This window comes from Papilio machaon, chromosome 21 (assembly GCF_912999745.1).
Source record: "Papilio machaon chromosome 21, ilPapMach1.1, whole genome shotgun sequence".
Lineage (NCBI taxonomy): Eukaryota > Metazoa > Arthropoda > Insecta > Lepidoptera > Papilionidae > Papilio > Papilio machaon.
Genome location: NC_060006.1, coordinates 5804734 through 5829258, shown reverse-complemented (window position 1 = coordinate 5829258; position 24525 = coordinate 5804734). Strand labels below are relative to the sequence as shown.

Below are 24525 nucleotides of genomic sequence, written 5' to 3'. Positions count from 1 at the left end.
TGCTGTTGCCCGCAACTCCATCAGTGCGGAATAAAAAAAGAAAAAAGTAGCTTATGTATTCTTCCAGATGACATTCCATATCTGTGACAATTTTCTTCAAGATCTGTTGAGCCATTCCAAAGATACCTTCAAACAAACATCCAACAATCCATCTATCTAAACATTCCCATCTATATATATAAAAGAAAGTTGTGTTAGTTACACCATTTATAACTCGCGGAAGATCAGCGCTGAGTGTTCCAGAGAGGAGCACCCAGCATACAAAGCTGAGGGAGGACCCTATCCGGTCAGCATTGCAACGTTAATTATAAATGTTTCTTTATTCTAGTGTAATTTTAATTTTATTCTGTTTTATGTATTTATAATTATTTTGTAATATGTTAGTTTTTTTATTGCGTTGTAATGGTGGGAAGGATTAAATGTTATTTTTTTTTATTTTTTAACTCAAGAACGGCTGAATCGATTTGACTGAAAATTGGTGGACAGGTAGCTTAGAACCAGGAATAGGACATAGGATAGTTTTTACCCCGTTTTCTATTTTTTATTCCGCGTGGACGGAGTCGCGGGTAAAAGCTAGTTTATAATATTAGTAAGATGTAACATTAAAAAGTTTATCTAACTATGGGGACAGCTTTAAAACTTTGTTGTCCCTTTCATTCTTTTAGGAAAAAACTGATATAACATCTTTTCATACGAGTCTTGGCCATGGAAACTCACAGTGGAACAAACCTTATTATTTCACTGACAATAGTGAGAAACCTTGCAAGTACATAACAATTAATTTTCCACATATTTATGTCTTTTAAGATTATTATTTGGAGGCCTCAGTATAATTGTATTGAGCCATTGTCACTTGTCATGTTACATACATGGTCATACATAAATATTAGAGTTGTAAGAAGAAATATTTTTTGAGTAATATTCAAAATGAATACTAAAAACAAATGAAATTTACATTTCTATTTGATTAAATTTTTTAACAATGATGTAATTAAACTAACTAATTAGGGTGATGCAGTGACCCAAAATGGGCCTTGGCCTCCGACAACAAAAGTCTCCACTTTCTCCGATCCCGCACCTTCCGTACGCAGTCTCGGACCTGTAGGTCCCGAAGATCCCTATCCACCTCATCCATCCAGCGATAACTGGGACGGCCAACTGTCACAATGATGTAATTGTATGAAAAAATTTAAATCAAATCCATAATGTCACACAGACACATTCAGATTGATTTAAATCTACACTAAGCAGAGTTTGTGGAGTGTGTGGTGGTTTTACCTATTATGTGACAGTAATGAAACAAAAATTTTAGTCGTGTTTTTTTTTTTCAGGTGAACACACTATTCATGCTGTGCCCACAAGCCAGCTCCAATCTACTCGTTACATCTCGCAGTCAGGAGGCGAGCATTGCACTCGGTCTGTATTTCCTGCAGAGTGGGCTGCAGCATCAGGATAAACTGCTACCATACTTTCTTAAGATCCTCAAGTGTTTAACTAATGCACAGTTTGAAGAACCATTGTGCAGGATTAAGTTTGCTGACCGTAAGACTATTTTTTCTATTTTTTATTTTTATAGTTGACATTTTTGACCAACCAAATACAGTTGAACCTGGATAAGTGAGGATACTCTATAAGAAGAGTTTTTGTCCGTTTCCGATGGACCTCCATGAGCGAGAAACTCAAGTTAGAAAGAAATCTCTATAAGCGAGAAAACTATAAGCAAGAAAAATATAAAAATTCCTTGGATTAACTTATATAGTAATGGCTAAAACACACACGTATATATATCTGGTGTCGGCACCGACTAGTTTCGACTTAGTTAGTTATATAAGTAAATGATAATGTCTCACGAAATGTTGAATAATTTAATCCCTTGAATGAAAACGAAGATCACATATCCAGGTTCGACTGCATTGTAAATTGTTTATTGGTATAAAAATACACAGTTTAATATGTTATTGAAATGAAAATTTAATTCTCAGGTATACCAATGGCAGAAAAATTCAGTTTCTGCCTTAATACGTTACTTTCTGATGTCGCATCAAAACAGGCTTCTCTTCGCGAAGAGATCATCACAGCACAAATAGAACTTATGTCCAATCTCACAAAGATCATAATCAGTTGTCACGAAAGCAAGGATTATAAAAACACTGTCTCAAAGCTCCAACTCTGCAAGAGTACTATACCAACACTGATCGGTTTAGCTCGGTCTATGGGCAGGTATGCAACTGTAGACCCACCTTTACTCTGCAGACTGTTCCCTCAACCTCCAAGTCCAGTGAAGTCTAAAGAACCTGAACCAAACTTTGAATATTCAACATTAGACAAAAAGAGGAAATTTAATCAATTCAGACCAATAATTCCGAGGTCATTATCGGGCAATTTGAATCCGAACAATGAAGGCATTATGGAAAATGGTACTGACGCATCTGATAGTACTGGTGGTACGTTGAAACGAGGATCTTTACACAGCTATAGCTCAGTACCTTATGATCCTACCACATACTTCTTTCACAAGTTTGGTTCAAGCTTCAATCAGTTCCCTTATATGAGGTTTTCTGAGTCACCAGAGAAGAGAATCAATGTGCAATTCTATGTTACGTATTTACAATCCATTCTATCACTCGCTAAGAAACTGTTGACCAAAGATTTGTTGGCGTTTTTGGATGAAGAAGCCGAGGATATTCATGCATCTGGACAAATTCAGGTAAACATGCTTTATTATTAAAACTTGTGGTCGTTCATTATTGGTCCAACTTCGAACGTTATTCACAAACAAAGGTGTTTTCTTAATTTGATTAAAAATAGCTTTGTGCACTTTACACATTGTACACACCACATTAACGGTGGATGACTTTGGCATCAACAACATCTGTAGTACGAATGTCCCAGCTGGACCGGTGAAATACACCGAAAACAAAGAATATTAGCGTGAAGTGGAAGTCATTTTGAGTTTCGTCTAATGAGTGTGCGTGCAAGATTCTTAATTTTGGTTTCTTTTATTTTTCACCCTTATAAGGAGAGGCTGGGAAGGATGGATTTGACAGAGGAGGCGAACGCATAGGAAAGGGAAATATTCTCTTTGCGTGCTCTTCTTTCTTCTATTAATGGTCAGCAACCGGTCTGAAATTGGTAGCTAATTTATGTGGCAGCTTGCTCAGTTTACCACATAATATAAAAAAGTGTCAAATTTCACTTTCATCCTTTCTGGCAACTTTCTCAACTTCAACTTCAAGAAGGGGTACAAAGTTTTCGCTTTATATACCTCATGTAGGTTTCCACTGCCAAAACACTTACGTTTTTTGTTGTATGTTATTTTAAAAAATTACAATCGTCATTTAAAATCTTTTCAGGTGTTCCCATACAAATCATTCTCTGAAACACTTAATTTGGTCATGGTGACATTGTTACGAGAGGTTTTACAACATCAGAAAGATTTACCAGGCCCATTTACCAAAGATGTTCAGGTAAATAACTAATTATAATCTATGTTACTTGCGAATAATTCATCATTTTTATAGTGAATCTAGTTGCATAGCGGCATTAAAAAAATCTTTAAAAAGTAGCCTACGTGTCCTTGCAGACTAGGTTTTACATCTGTGACCTATTTCATCAAAATCCGTTGAGCTGTTCTGGAGATACCTTTAAATAAACATCCATCCATCCAACATTAACATTTATAATATTAGTAAGATAAATATTGAATTTATTTAAATAGCTTATCTATATATATAAAAGAAAGTCGTGTTAGTTACACTATTTACAACTCAAGAACGGCTGAATCGATTTCACTGAAAATTGGTGGGCAGGTAGCTTAGAACCAGGAAACGGACAAAGGATAATTTTTACCCCGTTTTCTATTTTTTATTCCGCGAGGACGGAGTCGCGGGTAAAAGCTAGTATATCATAAAATATATTTTAATCGGATTGGATATTTAACTACCAGTACTATGTCTTTTATAGGAATTCGTAAAGTGTTTGTTCTTGAGCGGTCAAACAGAGCTCCAGAGTCGACACCATGATGCTTCAGAGAAGGAAGATAGAGAGACAAACTTTGCAACGGTGAATAAATTTAAAGTCAATGTGATGGCAAACTCCGCATGTGTTGACTTGCTCGTCTGGGCTATAGGAGATGAGACAGGTATGTTATTATTAAATTAATCTTTTTTTTAATTGATTTTACATACAAATAGTATGTTTTCAAATGGTATATTAAATATTTTGTTTAGTTTAAATATTAACTTTGTTAATTTTAAAATTTATGTAATGTTAAACGAAATAGTGCGTGTGAGTACGTGTACTTTAGTACGTGCGCGCGCGCATGTGCGTAATAAAAGCTATTTTATCTTTCCTTTTATGGCTTGGTCTGTGATTTATTTTACTTTTTTTTTGTATTGAAACTTAGCTGTTATTTTTCTTATTGCAATTTTTAATTGGATCCTCAACTCTTCAGTGTGTGAGTATTTTCTTATAGGTCTTTCATTTGCTATACTTTTAGACATAATTTATACCTTATGTTGTTTTTATTATATTATGTATTATTATTTTATGTAATATTACATTATGTATTTATATTTATATAATTATAATGTTACAGTTGATGAGGACTATGATGTACCGGCACTTATAAACGCTCTAACAATATTAATAGGTACCTAAGTAAATTAGGTTTGATTTGCCCCGTTGACTAACAATCATTTTCATATCTACTAAATAACATTGAACCTTATTACAAATGAAATACAGTTAATTTTACAATGTGATTGATAAGACATTCCACTGTTGTTGATAATTGTTTTGAAATATGTTGTTTCATTTTTATTCAAAGTGAATGAGAGAGACATCTATATGTTTTATATACTTTTATATATATAATACATTTGAAGACGTAGTCTGTTTAGAAAACATAAGTTTTAAGTGGCATGGATTTATTTAATTAAATATTTTCTGTTTTTACAATATATAATATAATTATATATATTTTTTATGTTATTTACATTAGGTTTGATTTTAATTGTGTTACTAATTTAGTGTATTGTAGTTTGAAATTTTGTAAGGGACACTTTTTTTTATATAAACATTTTTAAATAAAGCTATTACATGTGAGTGTGAACTCCTCTATTTAGATGTGTGTAATTTTTTTTTCTTTTTTTTATAACATTGTTTTTTTTTTTATTTTAAGGTGCGGATTCACTGTGCGGTCGTTTAACTGAGAAGATAAATTCTAACCATAATCATAAGTTGATATTAGCACATATGCCGTTACTGATGGTGTGTCTCGAGGTAAGTAATACATTAAGCAGCAATGTTTTTTTGTGGGTTTCCACTGACGAAACACTTGTATAGAAACATATGTTAAAGAAAGAATTATGTCAATATGTGATACTAGCTGTCGCCCGCGATTACATCCGCGCGGAATTAAAAAAAAATGTAATAAATAGCCTATGTGTTCTTCCAGACTATGTTCTTCATCTTATATATATAAAAGAAAGTCTTGTTAGTTACACTATTTATAACTCAAGATAGGTCGAACTGATTTAGCTGAAAATTGATGGGGAGGTAGCTTAGAACTAGGAGACGGACATAGGAACTTTTTTTATCATGTGTGCTTTTTTTTATTCCGCGCGGACGAAGTCGCGCGTATAAGCTAGTCTGTGATAAATTTCATTAAGATTCGTCGAGCCGTTCCGGAGATACCTTCTAACAAACGTCCATCCATCCATCTAAACATTCGCATTTATAATATTAGTAAGATTTGAAATGGAAAACATACATATATGGATGGATGGATGGATGGGTGTTTGTAATTACGTGTAACCAGAATATTAAACAGATATCGTTGAAATTCGGTATAGAACATAGTCTGGAAGAACACATAGGCTACTTTTTTTTAATTCATTTAGACGGAACCCGCGGGCCTCCTAGTCTTAGAATAATTATGACATTTTTGTGTAATTTTAGAACATAATAATTATTTCAGGGTCTCGGTAAATTAGCAACAAAATTCCCATCCATAGCTAATACATCTATATACTGCTTGAGAGATTTTTTAGTGACTCCTTCACCGATATTATTCAAACTTCACAAATTGGAGTTAGAGAAAACCGGCAAAGAACATATGAAAGTTACACGTGAGTATTATATTTATGTTGTTGCATTTAATTCCAGCATTTAATAAAAAAAAAACGTCTTGACAAACGGACGGACAACAAAGTGATCCTATAAGGCAGTGATTGTCAAACTTATTTTCTTTCACCGCCCCCTTTGAAAATCAATTATATTTCAGAGCCCCCTAATTTTTATTCAGCCCTAAAACTTAATAACCACAATTTCATTACTTTAATTAATTTCAATGCCCCCCATTTTTAGGCCCCTTATCGCCCCCTTCTAGGTTTCAAACGCCCCCAAGGGGGCGTTATCGCCCACTTTGGGAAACACTGCTATAAGGGTTCCTTTTAGCTTTCGAGGTACGGAACCCTAAAAAATATATTAGTTAAGGATCCTCGATCGAATTAAATGAAGTAGGAATAAAAAGAATCATAAAGACAAAATAATCTGACATGGTGGACATAATACAGATTAAATTATAATAGCTCACTAGCGCCCTCCTGTCAATATTAAAAAGTGTCAGATCCTTGTTGTACTGTAGCTGTCTTGTAATGATTTTTTCTTTTGTGTCATTTTCTATGCGTAAGTAGGTTTTATATATTTTCTGACAGAAGTAACCGCGATAGCAGCGCCTCTTATCAGCTGAGATAATTTTGGCTTGTCTTATTATTTTTTGCTTTACTGTTATTCATCTCATCGTATTTAAAAATCGAGGAACATCGGTGGCTCATGGGTTAAGCATTTGACTTGTAATCTGCATGTCCTCGGTTCAAATCCCACCTTGAACGAATATGTTTATCGATTTAAATAATGTTTACATTTATCCGACTTTCTTACGGTGATGGAAAATATCGTGATGCAATCTGCACATATTAATGAAGAAATTCAAAGATATGTGTGAAGTCAACCTGCACTGGGCCAGCATTGACTATGTCCTAGTCACCCTTAACTTAGGATAGGCTCCGAGCCCCTCAGTGGGGTCGTATTGTGAGATGATGATCCTAAGCAAAAGTCTATTCAATATTTAGTGCAAGGCAAAGAATTACAAGGGATGACATCGACTGGTGTGCCGGTGAAGTCAACGCCATTTGAGAAACTTCGAGATGCGGCCATAGAGAATCTATGTGTTGCGCTGGAGGCTGCCTTGACTGTGGACCCGTTCTGTGTACCTGCGCTAGTCGGCTCCGTCAGCAATAGACTGTTTACTGCTGAGACTAGTGATAGGTAAGTTAATATTACTTTCCTACTAGTCTTATATATAAAATTCTCGTGTCACGAGGTTCGAACTTGAACTCCTCCGAAACGGCTTGACCGATTCTCATGAAATTTTGTGAGCATATTCAGTAGGTCTGAGAATCGGCCAACATCTATTTTTCATACCCCCCCCCCCATGTAGTTTTTTTTTAACTGCGCGCGAACGGAGTCGCGGGCGACAGCTAGTCTTTATATAAAAACCTTTTTTTTTTTAATAACCGAACGCGTCAAACAGCTAAACGGACTGAATTTGCTAAAATAGCGAAGTAAAACCACTTTTCATATGTCACGTTCCTCGACAAATATGTTTTTCTTATAGCACAGAGTGAAAAAAAATATCACGCTTGTTTGTTTAAACGCGAAATTACTTCAAGTTGATGTCTATCTTCTGTGTGGTTATTGTATTGCACTGGGCAAGCGTAATGCTGCTACGGATTCTACCACTGTTAAATAATGATTTTCATGACTCAGACATATACTTATGTCAACTTGTACTAATTATCACTAAACTTCTTCTCTCTATGGTATGGTCAGCTGTAAGAGAAGGAATTAACCACAGAGATAGAGAGAAAGTTAAAACTTAACCTCACCAGTACTACACCGCTTTTTTATTGTAATGTTAAATGTATTTTGTGTAAAAATCTTACTAATATTATAAATGCGAATGTTTGCTTGATGGATGGACGGATATTGATGAAATTAGGCACAGATCTAGAACATAATCTGGAAGAACACATAGGCTACTTATTATATGTAATAAATAAAAATGTTTTAATATTTCAGTGAGTCTTCACTAATAAGTACGAACATAGTGATAATGCTGGGTCACGTGTCCGTAGCACTTAAAGACACGCCAAAGACAACGGAAACCATCTTGCAGTTCTTCCAGCAAAGGTATGTTTACACCGGTATATCGGTTCAACTAGTTATAACCAGTTGTAACTAGTTGTAACTAGATATCGGTTATAACTAGTTTTAAGTTAATTTGTATTCATAGATATTGTTGTTTGTTTTGCATTCAGAAACGTTTTACGCTGAGTGCTTTCTTTACGACTATTAACTTCTCTGTCTGTTTTATGGGGTCAAGTTAAGGGGTCAAAAGGAATAACTTTGGGTTTCTGAGACCAAAAATTTCCGTTTAAAACGTATTGTTATCTCTGGTTTGTGAAAGATTTTGGTCTCAGAAAGCAAGGGACTGTTTAAGTAATCATTTGTCGACTCGTGTGACAATGTATCACGAGTGGAGCATTTAGTGATGTTATTTATTCAGGTTATGCCGAGCTCCGTCCTCGTTGGACACACTGATAGTGGACCAGCTGGGCTGCATGGCGCTGGCCAGCCCCGAGGGTCCAGTACATGACGAGATCATGCGCATGTTCACCGTCATCACAGTAGAGGCCGCTAGTGCTGCATACCATCATACTGATGACAGGAAACAGTATAGGTAATATTTAATCAATGTTAATATTATAAAGAGGAAAGATTTGTTTGTTTGTTTACATTGAATAGGTTTAGAAACTAAGTCGCGTGCAATTGCTAGTATTAATTAAATATATAGATATAGGCAAAGCTATATTTATTAGATTTAGTGAAAATTTTGCTTTGTAAATTTCTTGTTTTAAAATTTTTAATTTTGCCATTTTTGAAAAGTGATAAAGGGAATGTGATAAAGGTCAAATAAGATAGAATGAATTTATATAACTTATAAAAAAACACACGTATACATTTTTTGCCGACATCAAATAGAGTAGGATAAAGGTAAACGCGCATTACTAATGTGGCGTGGCAGTGTTGGGTGGAAGGAGTAGACAAATACGCGTTAAACTTAATATCAAGAAGTTGATGTAATACGTACGTAGGCATGTATCGGGCGCGGTGTTGAACGCGCTCGCGAATGTCGCTGCGAATGCTCGCGGTACGAATGCTCGCCTGGAGCTGCTGACTCGGCTGTTGGAGCTGTTCGTACAACTGGGACTGGGTGGAGAGCGCGCCACTGACCGCACCCCCACTCCAGTACTGAAGGCTTCAGCCAGTGCTGGCAACTTGGGCGTCCTTATTCCTGTTATAGCGGTCAGTTATACAGATTCTCAAATTTAAGAGTCCTCATCATCATCATCATCAGCCTTTGCCCACTGTTGGACATTATTAATAGATACTTAGGCGGAACTTAATCTCCAATCATTTTTTCCTACTCGCCGTATTTTAGTTCATTTGGTTAATATTAAAATAGCAATCATCATCATCATCATCACCAGCTCACAATACGTACCCACTCTGGGCTGGAGGGGCTCGGAGCCCTCCCTAAGTTAAGTGTGACTAGGCCTTAGTCAACCACAGCTCAGTGTGGGTTGACTTCACTCATATCATTGAATTTCTTCTCAGATATTTGCAGTTGCATCACGATGTTTTTCTTTCAAGTAATCGAAAATCATTAATGTTTAGAGCGCGATTGAATTATTTTTTATACATAATTAAATCTTTCTATATATATAAAAGAAAGTCGTGTTAGTTACACTATTTATAACTCAAGATCGGTCGAACTGATTTAGCTGAAAATTGATGGGGAGGTAGCTTAGAACTAGGAGACGGACATAGGAACTTTTTATTTTGTGTGCATTTTTTTTATTCCGCGCGGACGGAGTTGCGGGTAAAAGCTAGTTTTGTATAAATCTCCAAGATCAATATATTCACTTCAGAGGTGTAGATAACACTTGTCAAAGTTTACTACTGTAATATTAGGTCCTTACATATGAAATTGGCGTTTTGTATGGGAGGAACAAAAAGTCGAATATTTTTTAATATAATATATTTAATTAATCAAAGTATAAACCATTATTTTCTATGCACTTTTGCCATCTCATAGGTAGTTCATTGATCCCTTTACTAAAAAAAACCAGTCGGACGGGAATCAATAAAATCTTTGAAGTCGATTTGGACTGCCCCATCGGAGTTGAATTTTTCCCCTTGCAAGAAGTTATCCAAATTTCGAAAAAAATGGTAATCTGTTGGAGCAAGGTCCGGGGAGTACGGAGGATGTCTTAGACTTTCCAATTGAAGCTCTTCTAATTTAGTAGCCGTCTGTTGCGCAGTGTGTGGTCTAGCGTTGTCGTGAAGCAGCAGTGGCGTGGAGCGATTGACCAGCCTAGGTTGTTTAGCCGCTAGCTTTTCCATCAAGGTTTGCAATTGCTGACAATAGACATCAGCCGTAATAGTCTGGCCAGATTTGAGAAAACTGTAATGAACAATACCGGCACTAGTCCACCAAACGCTTACAAGTAACTTTTTTGGGGTTAATTTTCGCTTGGGGCAGGATTTGGCTGGCTGGCCAGGATCCAACCATTGCGCTGAGCGCTTCCGATTATCGTAAAGAACCCATTTTTCATCACAGGTAATGATTCGGTTTAAAATACCTTCATTATTGTGCCGGTTTAGTAATGTAACGCAACAGTCGACGCGCGGTTGCCGGTTTGCTTCAGTCAATTCGTGAGGTACCCACCTTTCAAGCTTTTTAATCTTCCCAATTTGCTTCAAGTGAATTAAAACAGTTTTATCACTAACATCGCAGCCTGCAGCTAACTCGGACGTGGTTTGCGATGGATCCGCTTCCACAATAGCCTTCAATTCTTCATTATCAACTTGAGTCTCAGGCCGTCCACGGGGCTTGTTCTGCAGATCGAAATTTCCAGAACGAAAACGTTGGAACCAAAAACGAACTGTGTTTTCTTTTGCAACACGACCGCCATACACATCATTCACCCTTCGAGTCGTTTCCGCAGCACTAGTGCCACGGCGGAACTCGTACTCGTAAATAATGCGATATTTTAAGTTTTCCATTTTGTAAAATGAGTGACGCAAACAGAAAAAAACAGAAGAAAAAAAACAAATGAATGACGGTCATCGAACCACAAATACATGAGTCTATAGCTGTACAAATTTGAATTTGGAATTCCTTACCAAAGAGGAGAAATTCGTGATTAAAGTGGCCAGTACGAAAAACGCCAATTTCATATGTAAGGACCTAATATAATTCAGTGGTTTCAAAACTTTGCTATCATACCTTATATAGATAGGCTTTTTTATTTACTTGTCATATTACTATTCCAGTCATGTACAATTAAAAAATTATATATTTCTCAGGTTCTAGTTAAAAGGCTACCTCCGATAAAGAACCCTAAACCAAGACTTCATAAGTTATTTAAAGATTTCTGGCTGTATTGTGTCGTTATGGGATTCACAGCTGCTGAATCAGGTAAAAAAAAACTATATAATACGATAAAACCTTCTTATATTTAATAATTTACCCATAATGTAAATTGCTCAATTTTGAACTTTAATTATATTGTATTTGGACTCAATTTAGCTATTCTCCACACTTCTATGACTATTTTTTATATACTCTATGCTGTTTTAATAGATATATAATATGTTATGTCTTCTTCTATGGCCACGCCTGTAGCCATGCGAAAGCGTGAGTAAAATATGCTTTTAGAAAAAAAAAATAGACGTTTGTGATTTTTTTTTATTGGTTTTTTGAATTGTGGTTTTAGAATGAAATGGTGCTATATTTTACAATCGAATTGATTTTTTTCTTAGCTTTTTTTTATCTACTTTTTTGTATATGTTTAGATGAAGCTTTATTTATAATTTGCTTGATAATTTTAATAGATAATTAAGTTTTTGTAAGAATAAAGTGAGCGTATTTTTTTTATACTATTAGTAAATGAAATAATTTTCATATGGCACCATTTCAATATTATGGTCATTTAAGAAAATGTGCCTTTAATTGTGCACGGTTGTGTAAAGTTTGGGTAATTTTTGTGTAATTATTTACACAGTTGAAACATTCATACACCGTGCTATCTCTTTCTTTCTCTCTAAAAATTAAGTTATCAATATGTTTTTATGGATGTTTTCTATTGTGAAAATACTCTTAAAAATATGTTTTGAGTCGTTTTTTTCCCTAAAAGAGTGTGCTTTTAAATTTTTAGAATGCAATGTTAGATAATATTAGTTTTTTGATTTGATGAATTTTGCTTTAATTTTAATTGAATTTGGTTTTGTTTTTGGTTTCTAATTTAATTAAAAATTCGCTTTACTTATAATCTTTGTAAAGTCCATTGAATTTTACAATTTGATATTATAGTAATTTATTTTATTAATAATAAATAAGTCGCTTATATAAAATATATAAAAGAATTACATGCAAATTTTCTATTACTCAAATGTACTTTTAAATTCTTAAGATTGATAATACATACATTATTTCCTAAATAAAAATGGACTTAAAATTTTTTAAATCAAAAATAATAACATTTTTGTATGATACTACATTAAAAGTATGGCAACACTTTACAGGTCTATGGCCACAAGAGTGGTACGCGGGCGTGAAAGAGATAGCAGTCAAATCGCCCTTCCTTGTGTCACAAACGTCATTGCGTTCTGAAATGCGCGAACTTCAGTACACTTCAGCTGTCAGAAATGATTCTGTATCTCTCACTGAACTGCAAGAGCTGAAGACACAGATACTCAATCTGTTAGATCATCCGCCAGATGTCACTGTCAATGTCAATAAGTTGACGTTTGCACCCTGCATGTATTTACTTAGCGTTTATTGGTTGGAGACTTTGAGGTTAGTTTTCAAACTTTGACAACTTGAAATGACATTTTAACTTTTTTTTATAGATACATTTGAGGCAAAGATTATTTTTTTTTAGAGTTATCTGTCTTATTCAATGATTAGAAATTAGAAAAATTGTTTTTTTTTTTATTTCAAGGGTATGCAATTCTCCGGAACCAAGCTTACAACCAATTATAGAGTATTTAAGTGATACAGCTTTGCAAAAAGACAAGAGCGGTATGTGGCAGTGTGTTGCAAGGTATGTATTCAACATTTTTACCCGACTCAGGAGGGTCATGTATTTCATGCGTAATCTATATATATAAAAGAAAGTCGTGTTAGTTACACTATTTATAACTCAAGAACGGCTGAATCAATTTGACTGAAAATTGGTGGGCAGGTAGCTTAGAACCAGGAAACGGACATAGGATAATTTTTATCCCGTTTTCTATTTTTTTTATTCCGCGCGGACGGAGTCGCGGGAAAAAGCTAGTTATATATATGTCGCGGATTATCTTTGAAATAGTCGATATTATTATCCGATATTGCTTTATTCAGTCAGTCCACATAACTGACCAAGCTTGTCACTTGTCAAACGACCACACGCACTAACAAATATAGTGACACTGATAGACGTCAATCGTACACAGCACAAGCGATGTTGCCATTTTAATAACGTCATAAATTGATATTCTTCGATTTTTTTTTTGGTTTATGTAATTTATATTGTTACCTCCTGTAGCCTAAAAGACTGGATCAATATTGACGTGTGTGTTATCATTTGATTTCTATTCTATCGTAAAGTGTCAAAAGCAAAAATAAATCAGCACAAATACATATAAAGTGGACGTAGGATATAAAAACTCAATATATATAAAAAATCGAATCTATTGTGGAACATTGAGTTCAGTTAAATTGTCATCAGTCACGTTCTTTTTTTTAAAAAAAAAACAGACAGCTGTATATATCAATACAAAACAATGGAAACTTATAGTTTGTACAATGGAAACTTTTTATATGTTTAACTTTAAACAGCGTCGGCGACAAAGTATTCCAGAAGTTTCTAGACGTGATGTCAGATAAAGTGAAAGATGAGTGTCGCGAGAGGGAGCTGGAGAGTCACGCTCAGTTCCTGCTCGTCAACTTCAACCACATCCACAAGCAGATACGACGCGTTGCTGATAAATGGCTGGCGGGATTAGTTGATCGTTTCCCACATCTCCTTTGGAACTGTCGAGTGAGTATAAACTACGATGTTTGTTTATCTATATTAATACTAGCTGTCGCATGTGACTCCGTTCTAGTAGCCTATGTGTTCTTCCAGACTATGTTCTACATCTATGCTAAATTTCAGCAAGATCTACGCAGCTGTTCTGGAGATAACTTTAATAAAAATCCATCCATTCATCCATCGATCCATATATCTAAACCCTTTTTATAATACGAGTACTAGTAACATTATAAAGAGGAAATATTTGTTTGTTTGTTTACATTAAATAGGTTTCAAAACTAATGAATACAATTGTTACTCGTTTGGAAAGCTACATTATACCTGGGTAACATAGGCTTTATATTTTTTTTTAATTTTACGTGGACGAAGTCGGCGGTTATTTGGATCAGAATAAATGGCAACACTAAAATATTTCACTACGATACTATAAATAATCTTTAAAAACGTCAGGCATATAATGGCAAATAATTTGACAAATGTTTGGCCACAAACTTTAATCGTTTATATCTCTTTGGTGATGTCAATATTGTTATGTGCATACTTTCTATATTATATACTATTTTGATGTTAAGTTATTGAAATTTTTAGGTTCTATGGTCAATGCTAGATATATTACAAGTGCTAAGCTTCAGTTTGGAACTGGACGCAAATCAGGAAACACCTCTACTTAAAGTTCCCGGCACTGACTTCACTCTACAGTTACAGGATACTTTGGAAGGACGAGAGGTAAACGTTACACACAAAAAAATTAGGTTTGTTTGTTTGTATATGTGTCTAATTTTAGATTTTATATTTTAGGGAATAGTTAAAGATTTCGCAGATCGTTGTCACGGTATAGTGCAAGAGGCTATGAAATGGGCTCCGCAATCGACTAGATCACATTTACAAGAATATCTCAACCAGGTAACAAGTTTCTTTCAAATATTACGTAATTTTAGTTTTATTTAATGTTGTCCGACTCAAAGGACCATTTTTTATCTTTTGTAATATTATTATTAACATTTTATTTTGTTGCAGGTGCCAAACTCAACATTATGGCACCATTGCGGACTGGCACTAGCGACAGGTGCGCTACTTGGGGCCACGGGACTAAACCGCGCGTCGGCACCTCTGCCCCGTGCCGCACTTGATAAGCGTCCGCCTTGTGTCACTCATGACTCCGCAGCGCTACTGGCTGTGGTGTCACAACGTAGTAGATACGCTGGTGAGGTATGTGACACGTCCAACTGGCACTATATGGTGCCATTGCTTGGCACTAGGCATAGATGTACTGCGTTCTCAAATTTTAGCTATAGTGCTGTAATACTACTGCGCTGTTTACTAACAGTATTTACTTTAACAGTGGTAGATGCCAGCAACATTAGCCTAATTTTAATCCTCGTTCCCTTCCCACCCTTTTCTTATGAGGAAGGGATGGGAAGGGGAGGTGGATTTGATGGAGGAAGAGATGTATAGGAAGGTTAGATGTTCTCTATTTCTGCGTCTCCTCCTTCGTCGATTGAGGGTAGGCAACGCATCTGCAATTGCGTATGTCTGTGGGCGGCGGTCGCTTCGCCATTTCGGCGAATTCATGTGACCGCTTGCTTGTTTGCCACCTTTTTTAAAAAAAAAACAACGTCTGTTGCACAAATGAGCTCACAGAAGACACACTTCTACGGGAAGTAATTCCACGTACTGAAAAGGTTGTGTGCCAAAAGCCTAAATTCAGATCTTTTTCCCTTTTTAACCTTTTCTTATAAGTAAAGGATGGTGAGGGGAAGTGGATTTGACAGAATAGGGGATGCATGTAAAGGGGAAATATTTTCTTTCTGTACATTTCTTTCTCAATTGTTTATAGGTAGATAAGGTATAGATGAGCGTCGGTGGCTCAGGGGTTAAGCACTTGACTTGCAATCTGCAGGTCCTGGGTTCGAATCCTGTCATGTACCAATGTGTTTTTCGATTTTCGATTTACATATGTACATTTATCCGACGTTCTTACGGTGAAGGAAAACATCGTGATGCTGCACATATCTGAGAAGAAATTCAATTATATGTGTGAAGTCAACCCGCACTTGGCCAGCATGATTGACTATGGCCTAGTCACCTCTAACTTAGGGTAGGCTCCGAGCCCCTCAGTGGGGACGTATAGTGAGCTGATGATGATGAGATAAGGTTGCAATTGGGTATATCTGTGGGCAGCGATGTTAAATGGTCATTGTCTCCAGGTAGCGGGTGCGGTACACGCGGAGGGTGGGGGTGAGGCGGCGGTGTGGCGTGTGGGAGCTAAACTGCACACAGCATTGCGTGACGCCTGCACCAGTGGTAGCGAGACAGCGCACCGTGCTGCGTTGTGGCGCGCCACCGCACTACTTGTGCACGCTCGTCACACTACGTCAGCGCATGCGCAGTCCTCGCCCACTGCACGGACTTTACTGCATAGTGTCGGTAAGTCGGTAAAACAGTTCGATAGACCTCTCTAGTGTCATCATCATCAACCTGCCCTTATCCTTATGGATGGTCGGCATAGTATGTATTCCTCAATATATCTCTATCAGCCGTCATATCTGAATTTACCCCCTTTTTACGCATATTAGACCTCCATAGTGTAATTTAGTAAAAAAAATTACGACAGTCTGTATTACTCCAAAAAATACTGTTAGACACTTAGTTAAACACATGTTTTAACACTTTGATCGCTGCCTATTGATATTATTGACGTCAACGTTGTTATATGTTTCACCATAAATATATATCACCACAATACTTTCAGTAAAAGTATTTATTTACTTCATTATTTATTGGTAAAGATCGCATTTCGCAAGCCTACGCATAATAACGTTTCAATAACTATGATTTGTCAAAATTTTTTAAGCTAAAATATATTTGAAACACTGTCAAAGTTTTTTATGATTAAGAACTACTTGTGTTTAATTACGAAAGCGTTTTTTTGTTCTATTTTACTTGTTTTTATAGCGTTTATTTCTTGCAGCATGGTCACAAGTGGACATATTCACGGAGGATGCGGTGACGACTGCTGTGGAGTGTTGGCAGTGGCTGACGACAGCGCGGCCGGATCTGGAGCTGCGTCTGCTGCAGGAGATCTTCGCAGCCTGGCAGTGCACAGTGGATAGGAAGATGGGGCTGTTCTCTAAGCAGAATGACGAGATCAGCCCCTTAGCCGCGTATGAAGGTAAGGAATGTTCTACTGCATCCACACTCAGAGTGCCTTTGTATAATAGCAATGTTTTGTGCGCTTTTATTTTTTACAATTTGACTAGGCGAATTATAAACTGTATTAGTACTGTGTTAGGTTCGAAATTGGAGCCGCGGCCGCCTTTCGTAGCCCCGCACGCGGTGTGGGTGCGCTACTTGTGCGAGGTGGCTGACACCGCCAAGTATAATAGCCTGGAGAAGGTGGAGATGCTGGCAAGTCTACTGCACAGGTATAGACAGATAACACTGTCGTGAATTTGTTGGAAAAAAATATTTTTGTAGCCCTCGGCCATGTTGTGACGTCATATATACCATAAAAATATTTACGTTAATGTTTTTTTTATTGTAAACATCTATATTTCTTGTAAAGATTTCTGACAAACAAAGGCTAGAATTATATAAATTTGATGAAATAATTTTAGATCATTACCAATTACTGTTGGAGATATACGAGATCACATCAACAGGCATGTAGAAGCGGCTGGAGTTAGATTCAAGTAAGTAAACATCGCTACAATTAAATACATACAAAATTATAAGATTCTTCTTCAATCTAATTTGAACTCTACGCCTCATGTATTACAGACTATTATGCTTTGGCCTGTTTCAAAATGTTCTATAGTTTTATAAACAATCTAATTTGAACTCTATGTCCTATATATTACGAACTATGCTGTGGCCTATCCAATAATGTAAATCTTCAGTTTCATAAACAATCTAATTTGAACTCTACGTCTTATGTATTACGGACTATGCTTTGGCCTATCTAATAATGTAATACTTCAGTTTGATACAATGTAATTTGACTTCTACGTCTTATGTATTACAGACTATTATCCTGTGGCCTGTCATTACTACAAGGGGATATACTACCTCGTTCGTTAGCAAGGAATATACTACGTGAGCGTGTATACAGCGTGTGTCTAGACTATTTTTGCCGAGGTCTACAATGTCCAGCTAAAAGTGCAGGCGCACTCAGAGAAGATATCATGTCGTTAATTAAATTCTGGCAACTAATGCATTCTGATAAGAAGTACTTGAAGAGTAGTGATATTGGTGGTAAGTTGAAAATATTTACTTAATTTATTGTACCTAAATAATAAACCTCTAGCTTTTGAAAGATCATCATCAGCTCAATACATCCCCACTGAGGGGCTAGGAGCCTACCTCAAGTTAGGGGTGACTAGGACATAGTCAACCACAGCCCAGTGCGGGTTGACTTCACACATATCATTGAATTTCTTCTCAGATATGTGCAGCATCACGATGTTTTCCTTCACCGTAAGAACGTCGGATAAATGTACATATGTAAATCGAAAATCTAAAAACACATTGGTACATGACAGGATTCGAACCCAGGACTTGCAGATTGCAAGTCAAGTGCTTAACCCCTGAGCCACCAACGCTTCGCTCATGAAAGAAGATAAACAATATTTGATTATGTAACGTAAATTAAGTGCGTATACGTGTACGCGTTTCAACGAACACGCACGTTGCCTCTCTTTCACTGTCATGTGTGTGAGAGAGATTAATTAATTAATTAATTAGCCTTTATTTTCATGATAGTTTCATACATTAATTGTTTAAATTAAAATTCACAAGTTAATTAAAAGAAAAAGTCATGACCCCTGTTGGGTATAGGCCTCCTCCATTTTTCTCCATTTTTCCCTATCTGTTGCCGTTTTCCGCCAGGATTTTCCTGCTACTTTTAATATGTCGTTTGCCCATCGGGCTTTGGGTCGTCCTCTCGTTCTCACGCCTTTTACCGAGATAGATAGATATATTTTAAATGTCTTCAGAATTCGATACAATGGGTCCTAGCAGCCAGCAGAGTATATACACGTCCAACTCTCCGACAGACAACAGATCTTCCATTAACAGTAGTGATATCGGCAGTCGACAGACAACAGGATGGATAAATACGGTAATATTATCATCTTGTTTAATGTCTTATTGGATGTCGCTTAATTTAAAAAAAAACTTAATTATTAGCCTATGTGTTCTTCCAGACTATGTTCTACATCTGTCATGAATTTCAGCAAGATCCGTTAAGCCGTTAGGCAGGTACCTTTAAATAAATATCCATCCATCCATCTAAACATTCGCCTTTTTAATATTAGTAAGAAGTAATATGCGAATTTTTATTATGGATGTATGTTTGATGGTAGTCTACTAATTTAGTTTTTTTTTTTCAATTGCCCGTGGATGGAGTCGCCGGCAACAGCTATTTTTACTATTATTGTAAATGGATGGATGGATGGATGGATGGATGGATGTTTGAAGGTATCTCCAGAACGGCTCAACGGATATTGATGAAATTTGGCACAGATGTAGAATATAGTCTGGAAGAACACATAGGCTACTTATTAAGTTATTTTAATTACGCGTGGACGAATTCGCGGGCGACAGTTAGTTTATAATATTAGTAAGATATGTTAATCAAAGAAGAGATCTTGGATTGGTAAACATCCCAACATCAACATATCCCAGGTGCCGATGTCAACAACGACGTTGAGTAGCGGCGCGGGCAGTGCGGTCGGCAAACGCTCTAACCGCAGCGTTAAACCACTCCTCAAGTCACAGGACACCTTCGTTAAAGATTACGTCAGGAAGAGGAATTTGATACTTGAACTTATGGTAACTATGTCCGGTAAAAACGTTTTATATCATAAGGTGACAAACTAGTGAACGGCACCTGAATTCTCCGAAATAGCTAAGCGACATCTTCATTATCTCTAAACATCCGCAATTTCAGATGCCTTATCTACCTCTAATCGATAGAGGATAAAACGTACAGAAAGAGAAATTTTCCCTTCAAATTATCTCAAATCCATTTGCCTTTCCCATCCTTACCTTATAAGAAAAAGATGGGAAGGTAAGACTTCTATAATGCATATTCATCATACGAAACGCGGAATTGCTTCACCTGTGTCTTCTGTTTTGGTTCTTTTGCATCAATTCAATCTGATTTATTGATAATATGTTGCTAGCTTTTTTGTGGGTGTGATTTAGAATGTAGAGAGAAAAGTTAACGGGAAATTAATTTGGTAACCACTCATCAAACGAAGTACAGAGTTTTGTTTTTTACTCAGAGTTTTGTTCTTGTTTATTATTATTGTGTAGGCTGTGGAGATAGAATTGTTGGTGACGTGGCACAATCCTCATGCTCGGCCGGAGCAGGCGGTCCCGGGTGAGGACAACATCGCCACTTGGCGCTCCAAGCCTAACACGGAGCGCACCTGGCGAGACTACGCCAAGCATGCCTGGGATATCAGCCCCGCCCTCGCTGTGTTCCTGCCTGAGAGGTACCTTACACACAAGAGATTAATTTGATTACACATTACACACATTACATACTCCAGATAACATTTTTCTTAAAGTACACACTACACCACGCAATTACATATACTTAAAAATTATACACCATACAGATTACACAATTAAATTTGCTCACGTCGATTGTTCACTACTCAAATTACACATTACACACTCCATACACACTACGCGTTTATGTTTCTTATTGATTCATCGTTGTTATGTAATTTAGTAGTTCAATTCTTTAGGTTGAAGAATGAAGCAATAGTAAAGGAGATAAGACGCAAGGTACAGTCGCAGCCGACCGCAGTGTGTCACATTCCGCAGGCGCTCAAGTATCTCGTCACTACAGAGACGTTGCTCAGCGATGCTCACGAGGTAAGCGATGTGTCAAGAAATAAGGTTTACGAATAAAGTTCTTTTGCCTTTTTTAACCCTTTTGTATTTTTATGTTTTTTTTTTACAAACGTCTATCACATTTTTAAAGATAATGATGCAGCAAACCAGATTTGCATAACAACACAGTTTAATAAGTTACTAGGTGATGTTATCGTATACATAAACAATAGTCAGGTGTTTAGTGCATTTTTCAGCCAAATTATCAATAGTAATGAGTTTTTACAGTTTTAAATTGTTTATTTGTATTACCGAGACGGGTTTAATTTTCTTTTTTTTACTTTTTCTTTAACTATAACACCGTGAACAAAAGCGATTGTACAAGTCTAGGTCCAGTTGATTCATTTAGCTCGATTTTTTTCTAGCCTATGTTTATTTTGTAGCTGGTGCATATGGTGACGTGGGCGCGTGTGAGTCCGGTTGAGGCGTTGTCATACTTCAGCCGGCAGTATCCGCCTCACCCGCTGTCTGCGCAGGCGGCGGTCAACGCGCTCACCTCTTACCCATCTTCTGCAGTACTGCTGTACATACCACAGCTCGTACAGGCGCTCAGACATGACACTGTCAGTATACACTGCTTGTTACTTCACCACTAACTGCGGGTTTCTGAGACCAAAATTGATAAAACAGAGATAATTATGGTTTAAACGTAGTTTTGGTTTTAGAAACCAACAGTAAGACTCTTAGTGTTGGTCCGTTGTCCGTTCGCAAGGCCGCGTTTGTTCCGGGTAATCTCCGGAACGGCTGACCCGTTTTTGTCGTGACTTTCACAGGAAGGTAGCTGATAAACTCGAGCATGTTATAGGCTACTTTTTTTTGTAATTCTGCGCTGACGAAGTCGCGGACGACCGCTAGTACATAATTTGTCAGCAAAGTACACTTATGCTCGCAATATTTTTATTTTATTTTGATATTTGTATTTTAGATGGGGTACGTGGCGGAGCTGATTAAGTCTTTGGCTAAGAAGTCGCAGGTGGTGGCGCACCAGCTCATCTGGAATATGCACACCAATATGTACACGGACGAGGAGATGCACCACAAAGACAGTCAGTTTGATATTTTATAATCAGCTTTATTTGATACGTCATAGAGTTGAAATTGCAATGTCAATTTGCGAGTGAAAGTCAGCAATACAATGTTATACGTTAAAACACGGATAATAATTACGAAAGATTACGTAAAATAAAGTCAAAAACTGGATATAACAACATCAAAGAGATCTGGATCTTTATGTCGTATTAAGCGGTTTTATTGTAGTTACAATCATGACTTCCAATGTGGAGAAAAACTGCATTTTGCTCATTATAGATGTCAGCATAATCTAGACTTATATTAGCACTAAATATAACTACAAATATACAAAAAAAAACACTACTTTTTATACAAAGTACAAATTTGACTTCCGTTAAATTTCACTCCAAAGATTTAAAGATAAGTAATTTTTTTAAAGATAGTTTTTAAATGACGTAACAAAAAAAAGAATACATTTTTTATTTAAAAAAAATCGCTAGAACGACGTATAAAATATTCCCATTGTTGACGTTAGCCTACTTAGTGCTTTCAGATTTTCTCCACATTCAATCAATTAAAGTGAATTTATATTTACATTTCCTTAATATTACTTCTTATTTAATGTTATAAATGCGAAAGTTTAGATGGATGGATGTTTGAAGGTATCTCCAGAACAGCTCAACGTATCTAGATAACATTTGGCACAATAGTAGAACATATCGACGCTGGAAAGCGTAAACGCTGTAACCCCGAAAGTATGAACTTTACAGAAGAGCCAAAAAATGATAACTCGTGAGCTGATACGAGCCTACAAGCATGCGGTATTTAGCAATGTTGTGTAGTTTGTGCTAACCTATAATAAAATCATTATCGTTTGATAATGGTTCAAATTATTAACTTGTGGAAAAACATATTCGCGATTTCAAGGGTTACAGCGTTTATGCTTTCCAGCGTCGATATAGGCTAGTTATACTATAGCTAGTCATAAATATATATATATTTTTTGTTTCCAGTAGCTATCTACGATATTTTAGAGTCGCTAACAAAGAGTATAGTGGACACTTTGTCAGGGCCGGCTAAGGCTTTCTACGAACGAGAGTTTGATTTCTTCAGTCAGATAACAAACATTAGTGGTATTATACGACCATATCCGAAAGGTCCTGAAAGGAAACGTGCATGTTTGGAGGCTCTTAAAAATGTTAAGGTACGTTTTAAAATATTTCAGTTATTTTTTTTATTAGCTGTCAGATAAAATCTATTTTTTATTGTAACTAGCTTTTACCCGCAACTCTGTCCGCGCGGAATAAAAAATAGAAAACGGGGTAAAAATTATTCTATGTCCGTTTCCTGGTTCTAAGCTACCCGCCCTCCAATTTTCAGTCAAATCGATTCAGTCGTTCTTGAGTTATAAATAGTGTAACTAACACAACTTTCTTTTATATATATAAGATATTTAATTTTTAGGTCCAACCAGGATGTTATCTTCCTTCGAATCCAGACTCTATGGTTATAGATATAGACTATAAAAGCGGTAAGTAACTTACTGTAGAATTTATTTATCTCTTAACTTCTTCTGTATAAAATATATCGTCATTCCTGTCATTATCTTTGACAAAATAGACATAGCAATATTTTTTAAACTTAAATTTTGGTCTAGGAATCGCAGCAATATCTGTTGCACAAACTAGAAGTGAAAGTAATTCTGCGTACAGTCTGATGTCTTAATTTTAGCCTAATTTTAGTCCTCTCTGCCTTTTCACCCTTTCAACCTTTTCTTCTAAGGAAAGAATAGGAAGGGTAAGTGGATTTGATGGCGGAGGGGACGCATAGGAAGGAGATATCTTATCTTTCAGTGCGTCTATTCCTCTGTCAATTAAAGGTAGATGCATCTGCAATTGTGGATGTTTATGGGCAGCAGACACTAGCTCGTTTGTCTTAAAATGGGACTTAGCTGCAAGCATTACCTTTCAATTAAAAAAAAAAATATCAAAATCGGAGCGCTAGGGGTGAAGTTACGCGGTTATATATAAAAAATACAGTTAAATTGAAAATGGGGTTTAATCCTTGTGTTAAGGTACGCCGATGCAGAGTGCAGCGAAGGCGCCATACCTGGCGAGGTTCAGAGTACGCAAGTACGGTATTGCGGAGATGGAGGCTGTAGCTATGGCCATCGCCTCCGGACAGGATCCGCCCACTGTACGTCATGTCATTTTTTTTTTAAGTTTCACTTGTCCTGATGTTTGTCATTTTGAAAAAATAAATTTAAACCATTTCCCGATTACTGATTCGAGATGAAATTTTGTTTGCTTGCTTGTTTGAAAGTATCTTCAGAACGATTAAACGGATCTTGATGAAATTTAGCACAGATGTAGAACATAGTCTAGAATAACACTGCTAC

General features: G+C 36.4%; 1 protein-coding gene across 1 annotated transcript in view; it reads left to right on the top strand.

Annotated features, from left to right (window-relative positions):
* LOC106714602 (phosphatidylinositol 4-kinase alpha) overlaps window positions 1–24525 on the top strand; it is a 29177-nt gene that overhangs the window by 959 nt on the left and 3693 nt on the right. Inside the window, exons 2-33 of the mRNA XM_045683399.1 lie at window positions 1332–1542; window positions 1983–2707; window positions 3354–3467; window positions 3964–4141; window positions 5183–5283; window positions 5981–6131; window positions 7137–7332; window positions 8146–8256; window positions 8633–8806; window positions 9222–9432; window positions 11500–11611; window positions 11819–11830; window positions 12718–12991; window positions 13137–13238; window positions 14015–14216; window positions 14799–14936; window positions 15009–15113; window positions 15228–15419; window positions 16418–16637; window positions 17182–17382; window positions 17503–17635; window positions 17828–17902; window positions 18235–18464; window positions 19205–19329; window positions 19896–20042; window positions 20529–20710; window positions 20969–21098; window positions 21500–21679; window positions 22042–22162; window positions 23141–23331; window positions 23592–23658; window positions 24202–24323. Of these exons, the coding sequence (XP_045539355.1) occupies window positions 1332–1542; window positions 1983–2707; window positions 3354–3467; window positions 3964–4141; window positions 5183–5283; window positions 5981–6131; window positions 7137–7332; window positions 8146–8256; window positions 8633–8806; window positions 9222–9432; window positions 11500–11611; window positions 11819–11830; window positions 12718–12991; window positions 13137–13238; window positions 14015–14216; window positions 14799–14936; window positions 15009–15113; window positions 15228–15419; window positions 16418–16637; window positions 17182–17382; window positions 17503–17635; window positions 17828–17902; window positions 18235–18464; window positions 19205–19329; window positions 19896–20042; window positions 20529–20710; window positions 20969–21098; window positions 21500–21679; window positions 22042–22162; window positions 23141–23331; window positions 23592–23658; window positions 24202–24323 (5433 nt within the window). The remainder of the gene's footprint in view (window positions 1–1331; window positions 1543–1982; window positions 2708–3353; window positions 3468–3963; window positions 4142–5182; window positions 5284–5980; window positions 6132–7136; window positions 7333–8145; window positions 8257–8632; window positions 8807–9221; window positions 9433–11499; window positions 11612–11818; window positions 11831–12717; window positions 12992–13136; window positions 13239–14014; window positions 14217–14798; window positions 14937–15008; window positions 15114–15227; window positions 15420–16417; window positions 16638–17181; window positions 17383–17502; window positions 17636–17827; window positions 17903–18234; window positions 18465–19204; window positions 19330–19895; window positions 20043–20528; window positions 20711–20968; window positions 21099–21499; window positions 21680–22041; window positions 22163–23140; window positions 23332–23591; window positions 23659–24201; window positions 24324–24525) is intronic.